Source organism: Balaenoptera ricei, chromosome 8, assembly GCF_028023285.1.
Source record: "Balaenoptera ricei isolate mBalRic1 chromosome 8, mBalRic1.hap2, whole genome shotgun sequence".
In the NCBI taxonomy this organism is placed as follows: domain Eukaryota; kingdom Metazoa; phylum Chordata; class Mammalia; order Artiodactyla; family Balaenopteridae; genus Balaenoptera; species Balaenoptera ricei.
The window spans coordinates 70,337,067-70,359,134 of NC_082646.1; the positions used below are offsets into that span (position 1 = coordinate 70,337,067).

The window sequence follows — 22,068 nt, forward strand, 5'->3', positions numbered from 1 at the left end:
AATACAGAGGAGGTGCATAGTAAGCACTGAACAGATGGTGGCTATTATTCTGTGAATTTCCATCCATTCAGCGAATACAGTGGACCCTTGAACAACGTGGGTTTGAACTGTGTGACTGTTCTTTTACTCAGCATATATTTCACTGAGTCCAGGCACTGCATGTTAATACAGTGGTGAGCAAGGCACTCACAGAGCTTATGTCTCCCATTGGCTATCATGAAATGGAATTTAGTAGAGGTTTCGGAATAAGATAGGAGACAGTCCCTAGGATAAATGACTGTCCCATGGGACAGAATTATAGAAAATTCTCTGTGTTGTAAAAGAAATTGCACACACCCCGCCCCCAAAAAAACAAAACAAAAACCCCACACTAATTCTTGTGGTGTCTTCTTAGGCTCTCTGAGTGAGACCCAATCTGTAAGGTCTTTCTTACATATGGTAACTAAGCTTAAATAGGATTTAAGTTGGACCTGTAATATCCTGAGTTTGTGCTGGAGGGGGTGGAGGGAGGCTGGGCAGATCTCTTAACAATCCACTTTTTGAACATTGGACTCCATATTCCTCTCCAAGTAAATCGTAGTCATCATGACACAGATGGAATATGTTTTCATTCATGTGGTGTTTGATATAGATATATATGTATATATATACTTTAAAAAATATTTTATTGACAGAGTTGATTTACAATGTGTTAATTTCTGCTGTACAGCAAAGTGATTCAGTTATACCTATATATATTGTACATTCTTTTTCATATTCTTTTCCATTTATACTTTTTTTTTTATTAAAACAGGTGGTAACAAACAGGGATACACAAGAAACTCTCCTGTGCATGGCCTGTGTATTTGAAGTTTCAAATAGTGAACATGGAGCACAGCATCATATTTACAGGCTTGTAAAGGACTAACCGTGGTTATTTATATATATAGATATCTGTATATACACACACACATATGTGCACACACACACACACTCTCTCCATGATTGAACGACTGACTGTAAACCTCACCACGCAGGGGTGCTGCCCTGGCCCTGAGGTCACCCCAACTTTTCTAAATCCTGTTTGAGTGAAGTCATTTTTTCATGTGTTCATACTCATTGTAGCTGTGAAGTTCTGGTACAGTTGTAAAAAGAGAAATCGAGTTGTTTCTGTGTGTTATTCAGATCCACAGCCCACAATTCCTCAGAAAGATGAACCTTAAGAACCCAAGTCTCTGTCTGCAGAGACCTGTTTCTCGTTGTGGTAGAAAAAAAAATTAAGACAGAGCATTTACCATTGGACATTTACAGCCTTTATACAAATGTATTTAGTGTTTTTTTTTTTTTCCAACATAAAATTCTTGTTTTAAGATACAAGTAAAATTAATCTTTAAATATAAATGTAAATTAGTACACAAAACTAAGAATCTTTAGACTTATCTTTGTAACAAATTAGGGTGGAAGTTATGAAAGAATGTAATTCACTAAATTATTTTTTAAATGAAACTTTTCCTTCTTTTTGAAACCAAATGTTAAAATATAGCCTTAAGAAATGCTTGGTAGAAATATCCTAATGAGACAAATTTGTACTTTTTTCCTCAAGGTTAAAACTAATCTCCTAATCCATTAAACTCTTGAAACAGCTATTACAGAGGAAGAAAACTTCACCCCTTATCCTTAACATATATAGTATATTTAAAAAATATAAAATTGTATTGTACTAATGTGATGATTATTTAATGAAAAAGAAAAGATGGCTCTTTTTGCAATAAGTAGATAAATACTGAAAATCTAAACTTACAATGTTTATAGTCTTGTGTGTGCAGTTATATTTTATATGGACAACCAAATTTTTTAGTAAGATGAGTAAATATTTGAACCACTGAAATTTAATAACAAAAATTTAAAATTGGCATGAATACTGCACTGTGAGCTGCAAATTATAGAAACCCTGTGGCTGGGAGAAATTTCATCAACCAAACTCATAAAAGGCTCATCAGTTTTAGGATCTCTGCTCCCCAGAAAATCACAAGTCTGCTCACCAGCCTGTGGGTAAATTATTTCTGGTGATCCAATATGCATATTAACCTGCTGTAACTATATGTGTACGTGTGTGTTTGTGTGTACATATATACACATATACATATATAGTTATTCAACACATATTTATTGAACATCTATTCAGTGTCACTCAGTTTTCTAGGTGCTGATATGTGTGTATTTCTCAATCTGTGTCCGTAGATCTAGGTGTATTCGCTAAGGACACCCATTTCCTTGACATCTCTCAATAAGTCACAATACTTATTTGACTGAGGTTGAAGAGGCTCAGCTATCTATCTCTGCCCTTTCCAGATAGGCACATTTGGGAGGTTTTCTTCCTAGGAGGAATTCAACTTTCCAACCCAAATATTCCAAAGCATTGTCCAGGCACAGTTGGTTTGATGTGGCCACCTGTCTTGGGTTATTTCCATAAGTGCTTCATTGCGAAGGGGACAGGGCATACTCCCCAACTTCCTGGAGGAAAGTGACATTTTTCAAATTGTCAGGAATAGGTTAACACTATTAGAACATAAAATGTTTTGTAAGTTGTGAAACATGTCAAGACTTTTACGTCAAGCCAGAAAATAAAAACTTTGTTCTGTCACATTCAAATAACCTACCCACCCCCTTCCCTGTCCCACCACCTGCTCTGACCCTGCTTATATATTGGTTAGTATCTGGTGGTCATGAGGGTGTGGCTGGCTCGGGGCAAACAGAAGAACCAAGCCTGACCTCTCCCAAACCCATGACCCTGGTCACTGGGAAGACCAAAGGAGAAAGCGTAGAATTTTCCCCTTTTGGAACGCACATCCCTTACGTAAGCCAGTAGCATGGTGTGTATCTTCCCTCCATAAAGAAACTACAGTTTGTTCCCTGATTCCAAGTGGACCTTTGAAGAATTGCCCTAGTGGCCCACCCTTCTATCTGGTCTTCGGCCCAAGCATTAAGCTTCTTCCTTGGTCATCATATTTACGACTTCTCTCGGTCACCCTTCTTAGGGATGCTTCTTTTGCTCCCATCTCCTGTGTCTCTACTCAAGGTGTTACCCCCAGTCTCTCAGGACCAAGGGGCGCAAATGATCTTATGTGGCTAAAAGCCACGCCATCCCAGAACTTCAGGGCAAGAGGTATTTGGTTCACGTTTTCTCCCAGGAATGGGGCTCTTTGGTGCTGCCAGGAGGGCTCTGAGGATTTACTTTTTTCAAAGCGCAAATAGATCGAGACCCAAGAACACCAGCTAGAGGGTAGTTCTTTTGGCTGCAGAGAAGGGCGTACCCTGGTCTGCTGAACTCACAGAGTTAGGCTGGGCCCTCTGATGCTTGTCCTCTTCCTCCGAATGCCTTTGTAGTTGAGTTTGGGGGTTTACATGGATGAACTTGAGGATTGCTTTCTGCTCTTAAAACAAGTTTACTTCTTGTCTTGTTCTTCTAAAGATTTCTCCAGGGCAGATATTCTCCCTGTCTTAACCACTGGTCCAACCTCTTAGCCCTTTCTCTGTCACTCCCAAATTAGACCCTGGGATTAGATTTGTGTTATAACATCGAATCCAAGTCTGTTTTTGGTCTTTCACCCTTTATGGCAGAGTCTCCTCCCTTCGTAAAGCTTTCTGTACCATAAAGAAGCCTTTCCAAAGCTCTGTCCTCACTGCTCTTTTCTGGGTGCTCTATCTCCTGGTTGACCCTCCACTACCAGGATCGATTCAGGGACATCTTGTGCTTTCACTGGAGAGTTCGGAGGCCACTTTCCACAGCCTAAATAGGGAGAAGCTGAAGAACTGGGCTTTGGTCTCTTGGTATTCATTTTCATCTTAGCAAGAGACCTAAATAAAGTTGGGGCTTTTTCAAAACATGTCCTAGAATCCCAGAACGTCCAAGCTACCCTAGACCAGGGTTTCTCAACCCTTTCTCGACACTGTTGACATTTGGACCAGATAATTCTCTGGGGTGCAGGGCTGTCCTGTGCATTGTAGGAGGTTTAGCAGCGTCCCTAGCCTCTGCCCACTAGATACACCTTTCCCCAGTTGTCACAACCCAGAACGTCTCCAGACATTGCCAAATGTGCCCTGGGGCACAGAATTGCCCCTGGTTGAGAACCACTGCCCTGCATCTGACAGGTCACAATTGCCGTATTTGAGATTTTCTTTCTCCTTCCATTTTACCCTGAGAAAGCTTCTCTCCTGGGAGCTTTGTTTCAGGCCATCAAGAGACAGGTAGGAATATTACTCAAATGATATTGTGTCCATGTTTCTTCCTGTTTCAGAACTTCTATTTCACAACAGAATCTCTGCTACAAGTATTTTTTCCTTCCTCCCTGGGAAAGTTGGGGACAGCTGGCCACCATCATCCCTATAATCAACTCACACCTATTTAAAGAGCATTTTTAATTTGATCTTCATTGCTTATTTTATCAGGTTAAAAAAAATCCCACCCATTTTTATTACTTCTCATAAGGTTATAGTTCTCATTATCAAACCTTTAACCATTTCAATAAATTTCCTCTGGTCTTCTACTTTTAGCCTTGCACTCATTGCTTTTTTGTAGAATTTAGAGAAACCTCTGGAACATTTCATCTTTAAGGATGGTGGAGAGAGGGATTCATTTTGGAAGAGGGCTGATCGAATTTTTCTTTATTGAGCTTTAGGAAAGCACAGTCTTCAGGCATACCTCAGAGCTAGTGCGGGCTCAGTTCCAGAGCACCACAAGAAAGCAAATATCACAGTAAAGCGAGTCACGCAGTGCATATAAAAGTTATGTTTACGCTATATTGTAGTCTATTAAGTGTGCAATAGTATTATGTCAAAAAAAATCAGTGCACGTACCTTTATTTAAAAATATTGCTAAAACATGCCGGAACAATTACAATAGAAACTTGAAGGTCACCATAAAAAATATGAAAATAATAAAAAAGTTGAATTATGATTCAATTATTAATTATTGCGAGAATTACCAAAATGTGACACAGAGACGTGAAGTGAGCAAATGTTATTGGAAAAATGACGCTGGTAGACTCGTTTGACGCAGGGTGGCCACAAACCTTCAATTTTTAAAAACTGCGATATCTGTGAAGCACAATAAGACGAGGTATGCCTGTGACCTCCATTTTGTAGATGAGAAAGTTGAGGCCCAGAGGGGAGATGACTTGCCCAGAGTCACCCAGCTGGTCAGTGACAGATTAAGGGTAAGGCTCTGGGACTCCTGCCACTTAATCCCTGGCCTCTTGGCGGGGGTCGTTCCTCTCTGGTGCTCAGGGCGGAAGAGAGAGAGGGCGGTTAGGACCCCCTTCCTCTGCCAGAGCAGCTGCATCTCCTGGTGGTGGTGCTGGTGCTGCTTCTCGCCCTGGAGTGTCTTGTCTGGGAGGCCCCCGCGAGCAGATAGGAAAGCTGATGAGCCTTTTCCTTACCCTGAAGACAGTTCACCTGCCACAGGCTCTGAGTCAAATTTCTCTGCACAAAGCATCCCAGCAGCAAAGTCCCATGCTCGGACCAGCCAAAAAACAGCCCCCGTGCCCAGAACTTGGTGTTACAAACCCAAGTCTTCTTTAGGTCTCAGTACTCTAGTGGCTTTTGCAGTTTGTTTTTGTACAAACGTAAGTTATTTAAATCACACAAGATGACAGTCAACTTTTCAAACCAGGTACCGATAACTTGTATGATTTTGTCCATGCTCTGGTACACTACACCTGTCCTAACGAAGGGTAGAACCAATTTTGTGTTGGTGTTCACACCTGTGACATTAAGAGGATACGTCTGCATTGCTTCTTTCTTTCTGTTGATGTTTCTGTGGCAAAACCCTGCACATGTCATTTCTGAAAAGCCTTAAATCTTTGCGATGTTGCGTGTAGGGTTTGCAGTGCAGAAGGCTGCCTCGGAACTGTGAGCCCTTTTGTAAGCTGGAAGCGTTTCTCTTACTACTGTTAACTTTTGTAGGAAGTTTTCAATTCAGAGCTGCCAAAGCGTTCAGTAAGCAGTGCCTTAGTGATACTTAGTCATGCCACCAGCCTTTTCTCACACCAGTTCTCGATGTCCCTTTACTGATCGGCACGGTATTTAAAATAGAGCAAGCAAGCATTGTTTTCATTTTTGTTTTGTAAGCCCATTTTTCTCCAGTTCTATAGGAAACTGACTTCTTGGTCTGAAATCTGAAATGAACAGAAGTCAGTTCATTGACCACACTGTCAAATGTCTATACCAAAATGGAAGGTTTTGCAACTTCGTAGTTTACTATGAAAAGCAAATTGTATACTTTTAATGTTGCCTTTTAAATTCATGACCAAATACTTAGCTATTTGTGAATCTTCTGCACTCTAGCATGAAAGTGCCTTTGGTTTGAGATTCCAGCTTAGAAAAGTGCTGCCATAATCACGATAATTTGTAGAGAGACCAAAAATATTCTGCGATCACCGTAATGCCTTTGGTTTACTGGGATAGTAACCAGCCACAGGCCTCCATTCACAAGAGCACGACGCGGACCCTGCCTGCTGCGCTGTCTGCCTGCCATGGGGGAGCCCCTGCCACCCATGCCCCCCGGGGCGCACGGCGGCAGGAGGGCCCCCAGGAACTGGTGTGTTTGTGCGCCGTGACCCCGTGCGCCATCTCCGCCCGTCACCCAGCCCTGCGTCCGCCTGAGGGAACTTGCACACAAACCGCAGACTCTCGGCTGGTGGACAGACTTGTCCTTCTCCTTATGCTCATGTCCAGTCTGTGGAGGCCTGCCTTTCCACTCAGATGACAGCGCGCACTTCTGGTTTACGCAGTGATACCGTTTTGAAAGTTGGAAGCCTCAAACTGAGATGACAGTGCAGAACAAAAAATGGGTTAGGGTCATTACAATTGAAGTGTTCTTCTTAGGGCGAAAATGTTGACTCTGAGTGTTGTCTGAATGTGCTATGAGAAACTTCCAAAGAGCACCACTCACAATTCGGAATTCTCGAAGAATGTTCCAGCCCTCCAAAGGGCAACTCTTTAGAGTCCGTGTTGGCTTTTATCAAAACCTTGTATAAATTGGGAAAATTGATAGAGGGGAGGAAGAGGAGTGAAAAGGATGAGAAGGCAAAAACACGAGCCAAACAAAAGCCAGGACAAAAAAGACTTTTCTTTACCAATATAGACTTTACAGTGACATTAGACATCTTTGAAAGTTAGCCTCTGAATGCGTATGGTCCGTCTGTCTCTACCTGGTGTCTTTAAGAATACCCTCTTTGGGCTGTCTGAAATTTCAGGAGTGATTTCTATCCACACCAAGTTGTGAGTATTCATAGAAATTTCTACAAGAAAACAAAAAAATTAAATGAAAAGGGAAATTGCTCAACACAAGTTATAGTTAGCTGCTTGAATTCAGCCCCTCCCTGTCATGTCAGGACTATACCACAACTTGGAAGAAATTAATCAAATGTTTGTTTTCCTGCTTCCCTTTTCAACTGTTACTGTGCTTTCTTTGGCAATAGTTTGCTCTCATTAACTCATTACTTATATCGTTAAGAATGAAGGTTTTGTGTTTAAAATTGCATTGCAAAGGATAGTTTCACTGAAGTCATGCACCATTAAGTAAGATGAAATATTTGTCTTTATTGTTCTACTTCCTAAGCCGTAAACTTGTTTTATTCTCTGTGAATTTGCATTGAGTCTGTTATATGCCCCACTCCATCATTTTAGCATTTGAAATAGCATTTATGTTCCCTCTCGTTCATCGTGAAATGGGGTCAGATTCCAGGAGATTCCACCTCTATCATGTTGGCTCTCTTTTGTCTGCCTTCCATTATGAAATTGTTTCCCCTTCCGCTTTTTCTGAGAGAGGCTGACAGAATCTAGGTGTAAATCAATTGGAAACCAGTCTCTGGTTTTCTCCCTCCCTCTCCCCCTCTCCTTCCCTCGGTCCCTCCTTCCTTCCTTCCTTCCTTCCTTCTCTTTTCTTTTTTGCATCAGTCATTTTCCGTGATTAGTCTCACTGTGTAAATTAGATATTAACTGCACTTCTTTAAAAAAAAAAAAACCATCTCCCTGTTACCTCCTTGAAAGAGTCACTTCTGTAGGCCTTTTTCAATAGGCTCATGACTGCAGATAAGGAAAAAAAAAAAAAAGTAAAAACAAAAACTATGTGCCTAAAAAAATGACAAAAAAAAGTTTTGTAACATTTAAAAAAGAAACCTGAATAGCCTTTAATTCTTTAATATGCTTAAATTTTATGTAAATCGGTTTTTGCCACGTGTGTTTGTTCACATTCTAAATGACTTAATGGGATTCTCACAGTCTGTGTCTTTGTGTCACGTGTATGAAATGGGCTTGTGACGTAAGCGTTTCATCTGGTCAGTGGTTCCTTTGATATTGTACTGCTGCTGGGAGTGGGCTGGGGAGCCTGCCTTTAGGCAGAAGGTTCCTCTTGGGTAGATTGGAGAGATGGGGGGATGGGAGCAAATTCTCACATACGTTTTCATAACCTGTTTGCAGAAACTTTGAAAAGGCATTTGGTTAAACCTCTTGGCAGTACAGTATTCTTGTATTTGTTAACGTCTGTGTTTAGGTACTGGTACCTTTTTGTTTAAAAATGTTCTAAGTGTTGGCTTTAAAGTGAATTTATCTTTAGTATGATAGTTATATGAAAATTATAGGGTTTGTGTGCAGAGAATTTTTTTATAAAGTGCTTTGTAAAAAAAAAATGTATTCTAGCTTTCGCGGTACATATGTGTGATAACTGTAATATCCATGACAGTTAAGTGCAATTATTTCATCACTCTAAAAATGCTATTTTTGTGTCAGTTCCTGCAGGTGTTTTCATGTCTTTGCAAAGTGACACATTTTGATGCCTTCTTGATAAAGTGGTAGACATTTTGTAGCTTTCTAGAAACTTTGTATTCATACGGTATCAATGAAAAATAAAGAAAATGAAAGTGTGGGTCACCTCTTTTATCTGCAAAAGTGTATGTTGTTGAAAATGAAAGGTGCTTTATGTGTTGTGGGTGAATATATGAAGGACAGAGTAAAGGAGGTTGAAGCCATGATCCTTTTGATGGTGTCTGCCAAGCTCAGTCATCCGAACATAACATGTTAATGTCTAGCAGGGTTTCTTTCTTTCTTTCTTCCTTTGTTTTTTTTTTAAATAGAAGTATAGTTGATTTACAATGTTGTGTTAGTTTCAGGTGTACAGCAAGGTGATTCAGTTATACATACATATATATCTATTTTTTCATATTCTTTTCCCTTATAGGTTATTACAAAATATTGAGTATAGTTCCCTTTAGCAGGGTTTCTTAAAAACATCCACAGGTCAGTTAGTCTGCCTGCCTGTCTGCCTGTCTCTCTTTAGTGTGTCATTAAAATTGTTAACCCGCCTTGCTGGGTGCATGCCAGGAACCAGGGGTAGAAGTTGGTGCCTGCACGGTGCATGCTGTAACCCCGCCCTGTCCTCAGGAGTGTGCAACACACACATGCACAACAAAGCCTTGGAGTCACTAAGTTTACTGCCTGCTGGGCACTGGGCCAGTGTGCTGGTACGACGTGTGATTCTCAACAACAGTCCTGATGACAGTAATATTATTACCCCCCAACCGATGCTCAGGAAGGGCAGGTCGTCCAGAGTTGTGACTGGTGAGTGGTAGAGTCTTCAATAGGTCAGCCTGGCTCTGATGCCTTGACTCTTGGCCTCTGCATTTTGGCTCACTGAGACTCCGTGGAAACAGCTCAAGGCTGGGGAGGAGAAATCTGGGGACCGAGGGGCTTTCTTAAGCAACAATGACCTTAGGCTTCTGACAGCAGGACCCAATGTACCCTGGGATCCTTCCGTTTGAACTAGACCTTAGAAGGTCTTGCTTCTCCCCATTTCTTTGAAATCTGAGGTACAGCCTGCCTCAAATCCCAAGAGGCACTGTGGGAGGGGGAACAGAGAAAAAATTAGCTTCCAGTTCCTTTGAAGAGGCATATTTTTAGCGAGCTACAATTCAAGAGGAAGGCCGTTGTCTAGTGAGCTGCTCGGAGCAGAGGGAGGGGAACTGGGGGGCATTTTGCTGAGGCCCTGTTAATATGCCAGGTACCTTCACAGTCACGATTTCCTTTAACCCACATCCTCTTGAGTAAAGGAATCATTTCCGATTTTCCAATAAGGAAATTGAAGCCCAGAGAAGTTAAGTCCTTGTTACGATCATAAAAGCTAATAAGTAGTAAGAATTTAGAGGTGGAAAAGCCTCCTCCCTTGCAGTCCTGGCTCTGCTGCTGGCTGTGTGGCACTTTAGCCCTCCACCTCCTCTAAAACAAGGTGTTTAACGCATCAAAAACATCCTTTACTAGTGCCTGCAGTTCCAGTCAACTTGAGTTCAGCAAAGAGAGTGACGTGCTAGGTGACCTAACATCACTGAGGAAAGGGATTGAAGGCACACAGGGGAGGGTGAATAAGGCTTCTTGTAATATTGGGGAACAAGAAACTTCACGGGGAACCCTGATCATTTCTTCCTGCCTTAACTACTGACAGAGAACCCTTAATCATAGCTACCACATACTGAAAGCCAAATTAGCTCCTGTTGTTAAGTCATTGGTAAGCACCTGAACAAGTCCAATTCAAAAAGCAAAGTGTTGTGTTAGCTGGTGAAGCCTCAGAGTGTTTTTAATTGCCTTTGAAGACACTTTTGTTCTGTTTAATGCCTCATATGTCAAATTTATCTAGGTGGTTGTAACTCGCAAACCCTCAGGCTGCTAGAAGCAATTACTAGCAGCAATGAGATGAGGTGGGGCAGATTGCGGGAGGCAAGCACTTCATCTTGTGGGGCATCTGTTTGAAATGGTGCCTTAACATGGTCTCCAGGCAGAGGGGTGGACAGCTAGCCTAGAAGTTTCAGAGAAATCTGAGGTTCAGAGCTCTCAGTGTTTCCACCCAGATGTTCCCACTCCATGTTTCAGTATCCCACTCCTTATCTATTAGGGCCTGACAGGAGACTTGTGAGAGCTCTAAATTCAGCTTTGTTTGTGATTTCTGGCTTGATTTTTAGCACAGTCTGCCCTTCAACTGCATGAGCTAAGGATTTCTTTAAATGCTGCCAGGGAGATCTTTTACACCATGCCCTGAGTTGAGCCTGACATTTTCTTCCTTCTGTGCACCAATTGCACTTAGCAACAACTAACCTATTAATACCACCAACCAATCATAATTAACACCACCCCAATCTCTCTAGCATGCTAGAGATTGCATAAGGTAGTGCATCCCTTTCTTTGTGGACCCAGTGCCAGTTTACGACAGGTGACAGTCTTAGTTATTGTGCTGCTACAACATTCCAGTGGACCAACTGTCTTAGTTTAGGTTCACCCAGAAGCAGACCCTGAAAAAAAGACTTGAGGGTGAACAGTTTATTTGGGAGTCTTAATAAAGATGTCACTTCACGTGATGAAAGGTTAAATTCGCCACGAAGATGAAATAATTGTAAATCGGTATGCTCTTAATAAAACTACCTTAACACTCTTAAGTGAGAGAACTGCAAGGAAAAATACAAAAATACAAAACCATGCAATGCTTTCAGTAGTTGATGGAACAAGCAGACAAATTCCAGGAAATATGTAGAAAAATCGAAGTACTAATTGTGTACTCTGTCCCAAAATTGTCATTCATATTTTTTCAGTCACATGGAATGGTATGAAAACCGTACACTTGCAAATTAAGCAAGTGTCAATATATTCCAAAGGATTGCTGCAAAACTGCACAATATTCTCTGACCTCAAAGCAATTAAGGTAGAATCAATTTTAAAAGGATCTTTGGAAAAGCTCCCATATATTTGGGAATTAGAAATAGAAAATGAACACAATAGAGAAGATCAACAAAGTCAAAAGTTAGTTTTTCAGAAATACAAATAAAATCTATAAACCCTAACAAGACTGATAAAAGGGAGAGAGAACCAAACCAACCAACTAAATAAAAGGTAACAGGAATGAAAATACAGTTATCACTACAGATCCTACAGATATTAATAAAAGTATAATAGATAATTAAAATATACTGTTATAAGCTTTATGCCAATGAATTTGTAAGTATAGATACAAAGGATAAATTCTTAGAAAACTGTAACTTATGAAAGTTGCTTCACAAAGAAGTAGGAACCTGAATAGAGTAGTCTTAACAACCGCTAAAGATAATGAAACAGTAGTTCCCAATATTTCCACACAAAAACTCAGGCCTACATGGTTTACTAGTGAGGTCTATCAAACTTTAAAGGAATAAGGTTCTGCAATCTTACAGAAAATAACTGCAGTGCATAGAACAAAGGGTATAATTCTGACCTTAGCTTAGGTCTTCTAGAAAGCAGAGCCTGAGGCAAGGACTAAGATACTAACACATACTGTACTTCATTTGGGAAATGTAATCTCAGGGAAAAAATGAGAGAAAAATGGAAGTAAAACAAGGGGAATCCTATGAAATATGATGTGATGCATTACTGTCTTGACTGCCACTTCACAGTGAGTTGAAAGAGACCTATCAGGTCACTCAGCATGTGAAACTTTTGGCATGTGGACTTTTCTGGTAAGGTTTCCAGGAAGAAACAATGTTGTGGAGTAACCAATGGGAGAAAGAAAAGGGAGTAATCTAGCTATCAGGTAACCTCCCATCTCTCAGTTCTCATTGGTCAATGTTCTTGCCACAGGGATGATTGACTGTCCCACCGGGTTGCATTATCCACCTCATAACAGCTGTTCAGGAATTCAGATCCCATGTCTTGTAATGCTGCATCTCATTAAAGTCTGAAAGTGGAGGGAAATTCCAACATGTATGAGTTGCAAGTCAAGGCAGGGAAAGAGGAGGCAGTCAAGGGATTCTGAGAAGGTACATAAAGTTTGTTTCTAAATATACTCCCCAACTTACTATATGGCTAGCATACCAACAAGGACAGTACGAAAAAGGAAAATTATAGGTTAATCTCACTCATGAGCATAAAATTAAAATATTAATTTGAGGATAGCAATGTATATAAAGCATAATGCATGATGACACAATGGGGTCCATCCCAGGAATGCAAGGTTGGTTTACAATAGAAAATCAACCCATGTGATTCACATTAATAGATGAAAGGAGAAAAATCATAGATCATCTGAATAGAGGAAGATAGATGCATCTGAAAACACACAATGTCCATTCATGATTTTTTTTAAACTTCTTAAATTAGAACTAGGAGAAAACACTCTGAACTGATAACGGGTATCTACAAAATAAATCAACAAGCTAACAATGAAAGCATTCCTTTTGATATTTGGGATATCTGCAAGGCAATGGTGACAGGAAGGCATTTCCCTTCTGGGGATCAGTCCTCCGTTACTATTACTCTGCACAGAAGCCCCGCAGACCTTGTGGAGCAGCTCCAACTGTGCCTTCTGGCAACTGTCTCTCCACCAAGTAGGCAGTTGCTACAGACTTATCTTCATCCCAGCTACGGCCTATGGCCATGGTGGACAATTTCTACAGACCAGCTCTGGCCCATGCCCCTGTTAAGTTTCTTTGCTACTGGCAGGCTGCATGTTCTCAACCTTTGGTTGGAAGGGCGTGGAATTCTCCTAAGTCCCTAGTTCCTTCATTGTCTACTCTTTTTCTTTTTTTAATTTATTTTATTGAAGTATAGTCGATTTACAATGTTGTGTCAATTTCTGCTGTATAGCAGAGTGATTCAGTTATACATATATATATACACATATATGCACTTTCTTTCATATTCTTTTCCATTACGGTTTATCACAGGATATTGAATATAGTTCCCTGTGCTATGCAGTAGGACCTCATTGTTTATCCATTCTATATATAATAGTTTACATCTATGTGAGTCTGTTTCTGTTTCATAGGTTCGTTTGTGTCATATTTTGGATTCCACATGTAAATGATGTCTTATGATATTTGTCTTTCTCTTTCTGACTTACTTCACTTAGTATGATAATCTCTAGGTCCATCCATGTTGCTGCAATTGACATTATTTCATTCTTTTTTATGGCTGAGTAGTATTCCATTTTTCACCCTTTTTCACACTCTTTTTTAGCCTAGAGGTAGTTGATGCCTTTTTGCACTTGCTACTCCTGTACTCCTTTGAGTCTTCTTTTACCCCTTTTAGTAAACCACTTTCTACTAGTTAACAATTCTTTATACTACATTTTCCCTGTTCAGGAATATGTGTGATTTCTGCGGCTGATATAGGGGACTAATCCTACCAAGATATCAATATTTATTATAAAGCCCTAGTAAATAAGTCTGTGTGGTAATAATGCACAATTAGACAAACTAACCGATGGAATAGAATAGGGAGATCGGAAAAAGACCCAAGGTTATATAAAACATGACAGAAATGACACATCAGATCAGTGGGTTAAGACTCTTTCAGACTCTTCCCTTTAGCTGAGATGCTTTGTGTCTGTTTTGTGTTTGTGTGGTCCAGGAGCCAGCCAGAGATATGAACAGATAGAATTTGGGGACCCCTTCTCTGGCCCTTCCCTTCCAGGAATCCATCCCCTCCTTTTGGCAGCTGTAGTTGCCCTGTACTCGATCTTCTTTTCTCATGGGCCAAAAAGATGGCTGCTTTTCCACCAGCACCACCACTGGCTTGCACAACACTCCCTGTGCTTGGCCCCTTGGACACAAAACAGCAGAAATAGGGAGCTCACTTCCTATCACTTCTCTCTCCATACACGGACTTCCCACCCAAATCCACCTGCTTCTTTTTACTCCCCGGCACTTTCAATGCTTCCATTTTGTATACGTCCATCCAGTAAAATCTTTTTTTTCTTTTGGTCAGGCTCCGCGCCCTGTGGGATCTTAGTTCCCCGACCAGGGATTGAACCCGCCCCCCCTGCATTGGAAGTGCGGAGTCTTAACCACTGGACCGCCACGGAAGTCCCCAACTAGTAAAATCTTATTCAGTTACTACTGTAAGCAGAAGTCTGGCTGTGATATCTTCGGGGCAAGTAAAGTATGAAGATGCTTCTTTCTTTGCAGGTTTTGAGCTCTTGCAAGGGCTTCCCAACTCTGCTGTGAAATCAATATGACATCTAGTGGCTTGGTAAGGAAAGTTTGGGCTGGTTTTAATCAGTTACATCTAGGTTTGGGGCTTCCCAGGTGTGGAGGTGAGGGTGGGGGGTCAGTGGTTACAATATGTTTTAATAATTGATTTTTAAGGAATAGTTACTAGAAAACAATAACAACTAATATACATAAAGACCTGGACTTCAATCTGCTCATTAATAGGCAGGAAAGAAAGACAGAGAGGGGGATGATAGGGATGGGAAAGGAAAGGAATGAAATAGGAAAGAAGGGGAAGAAAAAGGAGAAGCTTGGGGCTGAAGAGAAGGATGCAGGTCGAGGAGAAATGAGAAGAGAGAAGGGGATGGTGTGGGCAATGGATGTTCCAGGAAGAGGAAGCAAGACTGAGAGCCTAGAATTAGGAAGTAAGTGACAGAACAAGGACAAGGCAGTAGCAGGAAATGTGGTTTATGAGTGTCTGGCTTGGGAAAGACCTTTCATTTCATGGGACAGAATTTACATTGTATCCAGTAGGCAACAGGCACTCATCTGAGGTTGTAACCATCAAGGGCGTCTCTGCCCCAGGCCTGTCTGCGCTCAGATCCACTCCTTGCCTTTTACCTCCTCTGAAATGCAACCTCGTTGGTTGTCTTCTCCAGGAACCTATGCCAGGTGCCTGTCAGCAGAGCATGGCCAATGCAAGGTCCTGGTAGAAGGGAGAAGCTGGCGCATTGCCCCCCCTTTCCGTTCCAGGGGGCGCCTCCAGAAGCAGAGGCTATATTTCCTTCATGGCTCCAGCTCCTACTCGAGGGACCCCCAAGGGTTCCAGCTTCTCCTAGTGATCTGATCTGGGGATCTAGGACCATCACCTTACCCCTTCACTATTTTATCCTAAAAGCTAGAGTGACTTTCTATTCCTGCTCATCTTGGAGTTCAGCTTTTCAGTACCCTCACCACCAATCTCCCGCATCATATTCCCTTTGTTGTAAATATTGGGTGGGCCAAAAGGTGCCTTCGGTTTTTAAGTAAAAATAAAAGACACATTTTTCATTTTCACCAAGAACTTTATTGAACAACGTATTCACCTTTTTGTTCCACTACCTTCTGCCGTTTTTCAGGCAACTTCATAATTCCATCTTCCCAAAACTTTTTTTTTTTTTTTTTTGAGCAAAGAACTGTTCCAGGTGCCTTTTACAGTCTTCCAGGAAATTGAAATTTTTTCTATTAAGAGAATTTGTAAAGACCGAAATAAATGGAAATCTGAAGGTGCAATGTCTGGTGAATATGGCAGTTGAATCAGAATGTCCCAGCCATGCTGTGACAGTTTTCGCCTGCGCATCAAAGAAATATGCAGTCTTCCGTTATCCTGATGGAAGATTATGCGTTTTCTGTTGATGAATTCCGGATGCTTTTCCTCGAGAGCTGCTTTCAGTGGGTCTAACTGGGAGCAGTACTTGTTGGAATTAATCGTTTGGTTTTCTGGAAGTAGCTCATAATAGAGGACTCCCTTCCAACGCCACCATATATACAACATCACCTTCTTTGGATGAAGACCGGCCTTTGGTGTGGTTGGTGGTGGTTCGTTTCGCTTGCCCCACGATCTCTTCCATTCCACATTATTGTACAGTATCCACTTTTCATCGCCCGTCACAATTTGTTTTTAAAACAGGACGTTTTCATTATGTTTAAGTAGAGAATCGCATGCGGAAATATGGTCAAGAAGGTTTTTTTTGGTTAACTTATGTGGAACTCAAACATCAAAGCGATGAACGTAACCAAGCTGGTGCAAATGATTTTCAACGCTTGACTTGGATATTTTGAGTATGTTGGCTATCTTCCAAGTGGTATAATGTTGACTGTTCTCAATTAATGTCTCGATTTGATCACTGTCAACTTCAACTGGTCTACCTGACGGTGAAGCATTGTCTAGCGAGAAATCTCCAGCACGAAACTTCGCAAACCTCTTTTGATACGTTTGATCAGTCACAGCACCTTTTCCATACAATGCACAAATCTTTTTTTGCGTTTCAGTTGTATTTTTACCTTTCTTGAAATAAAAAGCTGAAAATGTTGCTTTTTTTCTTCCATCTTCAATATTAAAATGGCTACACAAAAATTCACCAATTTTGATGTCTTTTTTTAAAATGCACACTGATATGACAGCTGTCACATACAGTCTGACAAAATTGTTTCGAATGAAGTTAAAGACAACTAAGTGCTACTAGAGCCATCTTATGGAAAAAACCGAACAAACCTTTTGGCCAACCCAATACTTGAAGTGGTTTCTATTTTCCTAGTTAGTCCCTGACTCATACAGGTTGGGGGAGCACTTTGTCCCCACTGCTCTGGTTTCCATGGAGAGAGATTTTCTTCTAACTACTCTTGGCATCTTGCCTCACTCCTTACCTCCACCCATGGAAGTACATATACTAAATTATCTGGTTGGTGGTTCCCATTCTCATTTGGGTGGATATCTCCTGGTGGAATTGGACAGTGAATTTGAGTATACTCTTTAGTTATACGCATGCTCTGTCCTCCAAGACAGCCTGTTCTGTAATCAGGTTGATGTTTGAATCTTCATCTGTCTAATTCCTGAGTCTGAGTTGGTTCCCAAGTCCAGGACAGGTGTGCTATATCTGTTTCTTTGTTGTTTTTAGTTTTTCTTTTTTTTTTTTTGGTTTCTTTGTTTGTTTGTTTGGTTTCCTCACACTCCAGCAGTAAGCAGAATGAGATTAGATTTGTGCTACAACTACATTCTAGCCAAGAGAAACTTACCCCACACCCACTCCGAGTCTGGCTTATTAGGGGAGGCCCTTTCCCCACCTCCTCTCCCCAGATATGTTCTACTAAATTTCAGTTCCTCTGGGAACTATGAAGACTAGGACATGGATCCAGAAGTTTAACATCAGGAGCAGGTAATAATGAGGTGTGCCGGTTGTATGTGTGTCACACATGGAGTTGCACAAGGCCCCATCCTCCAAAGTGCCCATTGCCTGGTTTAAGACTCTGTTGTCCCAGTCTTGAAATTCTTAATTTTCTAACAAGGTGACTTGCATATTTCACTGGACTCCTCAGATTATGTAACCTTTCCTGGTACTACCCGCCCTCCCTCTTGGGGTGCACCTTTTGGAGGGGTTGGGTAAGTCCTGGACATCCAAGCTCCTTGGGATTTAGAGGCTGGCAGCACTGCCAGAAGCATCCAGGAGTTTTCCAGATGGACAGCAGAGGGCAGCAAACTGCCACTTAAGGGTTTCTCACCCAGGAGGGGTAGGGTTTGAAGTCGACTTTCCTGAATGTTTACAGGCTACAGGGCTGCATGTTTGTCTGCTTGTTTTTATCACTGAAAACCAGAAACTCTATGCCCTTGAGCCCCACCTTAGGTGCGGTGGCGCCTGGTATTTGCTACTCTGGTGAAACCCGTCCGAGTTGCGTTAGAGCAGTTCCTTTTACCTTGAAGGTACAAGCCCAGCGGCCGGATGCGCAGTGCCCCATGCCAGCGGCTCCTGCTAATGGCCAGCCCTGCTATGAAGAGCCTTCCATGGGGTCCGGCATGGGGTCGTCCAGGGATTGCCTCTAATCCTTAGAACACGCCAGCTAGGTCTGTATTTTCATCTGCATATACTGGTGGGAAACTGGACTCAAAAATGTAACTTGATGTAATTTGTCCATGGTTACACAGCTATGAAGTGAGAACATGCGGATTTGAACTCTGATTTACCTGGGTTCAAAAAGGCATGATCTTTACACAGGTTTATTCTGCCTCTACAAAATTTTAAAAAAAGAGAATACCATTTTTTTCTTGCCTTTGCTTTGTCAGGTGAAAACAAGTTCCCTCGGGCTATACCCCAGCCCTCTCCCAGGCACAGAGAAGGCGTGCAAACAGGAAAACTCACAACCACCCAAGGTCTGTGACCTGGATTGCATCTCTCATCAAGCAAAGAAGGAACTTTTAAAATTTCTCTTTTTTTTTCTCTTTAAAGCAATAATCCAATAGCTTACTCTGCTCTCTTCTGGAGCCCTGTCGTTCTAAGGAGAAACTCAGCTTTGATTCAGCCCAATGAAAACTGACTTTAGTGAACATTCGTTCACATTCCCAGTCAGCTTCTAACTGTTCTATATAAATGGATTACATTTAAAAGCTACTTAGAGGACTTTGTGCAACCACATAAGGCAGGCCCCAAAGCACACAGGTGTCAAAATAAGACAGAGCTGAAATTTTTCAGTCAATGGCAATGTTGTGGTCCAGCAAACACAAATGCACACCAGGAGCAGGCAACAATCCTAAACATCAGATGTGAGAGGCAGTGAGTGCCTCATTAATGGGCATTCACAATGAAACAACAAAACAAAAGAGAAAACCATCACTGTGCTCCTTTGCCCTTCTGAGGAGTGAGATTCATTAGCCAGTGTGCAACTTAGCTTTGCCTTAGTAGCTGGAGGATGCAGGACTGAATGATCGAGGGTGGTAACAGTACAGGAGAAGAGTACCCTGTGGTGGCTGGGAGGAGGGCTCTAGAATCAGGATTCCAGCTCTGATTAATCACTGACTGGAGATGGGTCTCTGGGAAATTTACTCCATTTCTCTGAGCCTTTGTTTCTTTATCTGTCCAATAGTGGTGACCACATTTACCACTACAGTGTTGTGAAAAACGAGTAAGATGATGGATGCCAAGTGTTGACCAGACTCACAAATGGGAGCTCTTATGTTATTCCCCTCCTCCAAGCTCAGGCTGGTATTTGAAAGCAAATATTCTGCTCCAGCGAAAGAGGCTGCTGCATTTTGTGTTTGACTACCTTCTCCTGTGTCATGCTTTCTCTACGCCCTCTCAGATGCTTTCAGAAGAAAGGTATATATTTCAAATGTATAAACAACAACAAAATGAGGAAAAATGGCCCCCCCCTTTGGTCCCCATTGCCTTCTCTTTAGCCCTTTGGGTGGGGAGAGAGCAGATCTGGCCCTGAGTCACTGGCAGAAAGAGAAGGCCCTGCTCTTTATCTACCCCAGGGTGAAGCTCCCCGGGGACTCTCCTGAGGTTCCCAGAGGTAACACCTGAGAGGCGAGACCTGTTGTAACCCTCAACAGTCACCTCTGTGAACGTGGGAAGGGGCTTCTGCTAGGTCCCTGCGTGGGAGCCCCCAAAGGTGGGACCCTACACAGCGAACCTGACAAGGACAATGCTGGACCCTCCCCTGCTGAGCTGGGCCCAAGAGGCCTTTTAGCAAAGGATTACAGGTCCAGCTCAGATTGATTGACCCTCTTCCGGACGGAACGCGAGTGTGGCTGGGAAAAGGTCTGAGCTGGTGAGATCGGGGCACTGCAGGGGCTTCTGGAAGAGAAGGAAACCCCTCCTCCTCCAATGCCCTTTGGTTTGAACAAAATACCTCTCTCCAGCACAACTTTTGCCCCTCTTTTTCCTCTGCACCTAACAAAAGAAAGAAAATGCAGGAGGTCCTACTCCTGGGTGTCCCAAACCCTGAATCCAAACTCCTGCACAAGAATCAGCCTCATGCTAGGGTTCAGGGGAGGTGGGCATACTTTTGAGGAAACCCAGGATTTTGACAGCTGTGACAGGCAGCAGATTGAGGTCACCGACAGCACCAGGTCTCTGTGACCAGGATGCCCAATACTGTCTGAAACTTCTTGGGATACTAAGTAGATGCACATATTTTAAAACTTGGAGCAAGATTTCAAAGGTGCTTTGTATGTTGTTCTACAATTGAACTAGAAAGCTCATCTCTATTTTGTAGCTGTGCCTATAGCTGTTTGTGAAGGGGGTCTGGAAAGCCAGATTTATCAAAGTAGTTATCACATTAAAACTTTAGAAGCTGCCTCCAATCCTTTTTGACTGGATATGAAAATCAGTAGATAAATGCAAAGGTAATTAAAATATTATCACAAAAATGTAGATCAGGGTCAACTAGATCCAAGATAAGAACTTTGAAAGGGGATTTATGCAGAGGAAGGCGAGTTGTAAGATCACTGGGGGCTAAGGCATGGACTTCTAGATTCAGAGGTGAGATATGTAAAGTACTGGGTTGGGTCCTGAATGCATCTACTCTCAAGTTATAATCTGTGAGTCCCTGTCTGTCGGTGGGTGGCCTGGGGCAGAATGGGGCGTCTGATGAGGTCAAATCCAGGATGGGAAGGGGAACTTTAAGGGGGACTGAATTTCCCCTGCGGAGAGACTGCTACTCTCACCGATAGAGAAGGAGAACTTGAGAACTTGACCCTTGTCTCTTCTCTTCCTGCTCTTTCTCCTTCCGCCTCTTTCCCCTCCCCCACCCTCTTCGAAGCTCGGAAGGGGTTTGAGTGGTGTTCGTACCCCCCCTTTGCCTCCTCAGCTCTGTGCCTACAGGCTCAGGAGCTGCCTCAACTGGGAACTCAGAGTCCTTTCTCCTCTCTTGCCTTGGTCATTGTACCCCTCTCCCACCTCTAATTTAATCGTTTCTTATTTTAATGCAAATTTTCTGAATTCCTATACCACGAGTACTGTTTTAAACTTGAACTTGTCCGCAGAACAGCCAAACCTGAGAGTTCTTGGTGATCAGATGAAGTCCTTTAATGTGGAGTCTTGACCTCCTTACCGTTCTTGCTGCCTTATTACTGACCCCATTTTAGGCCTCACAGCTTACGTTTTAGTACCACCCTGGGAGCCTGAAGATTTTCTTAAACCCCAGAAGAGAATTACCATTTATTTATTTATTTGTTTGTTTGTTTATTTATTTATGGCTGTGTTGGGTCTTCGTTTCTGTGCGAGGGCTTTCTCTAGTTGTGGCAAGCAGGGGCCACTCTTCGCGGTGCGCGGGCCTCTCACTATCGCGGCCCCTCCCGTTGCGGAGCACAGGCTCCAGACGCGCAGGCTCAGTAGTTGTGGCTCACGGGCCTAGTTGCTCCGCGGCATGCGGGATCCCTCCCAGACCAGGGCTCGAACCCATGTGCCCTGCACCGGCAGGCGGATTCTCAACCACTGCACCACCAGGGAAGCCCGAGAATTGCCATTTATTGAGCACTTCCTCTAGGGACCAGAACTCTGCAGCCTCCCTGGAGGTATTGTCCCCACTGCATAGGATGTCTCATAGTGAAGGA

At 42.4% G+C, this 22,068-nt stretch overlaps 1 protein-coding gene across 12 annotated transcripts in view; it reads left to right on the top strand.

The window, feature by feature from the left end:
- Positions 1-8,910, top strand: part of TEAD1 (TEA domain transcription factor 1) — a 264,165-nt gene extending 255,255 nt beyond the window's left edge. For all 12 annotated transcript variants that reach the window (XM_059931160.1, XM_059931164.1, XM_059931163.1 and 9 more), the window contains one exon: positions 794-8,910. In XM_059931160.1, coding sequence (XP_059787143.1) covers positions 794-907 — 114 coding nt within the window. In that variant the 3' untranslated portion in view covers positions 908-8,910. The remainder of the gene's footprint in view (positions 1-793) is intronic.
- Positions 8,911-22,068: the final 13,158 nt, after the last annotated feature.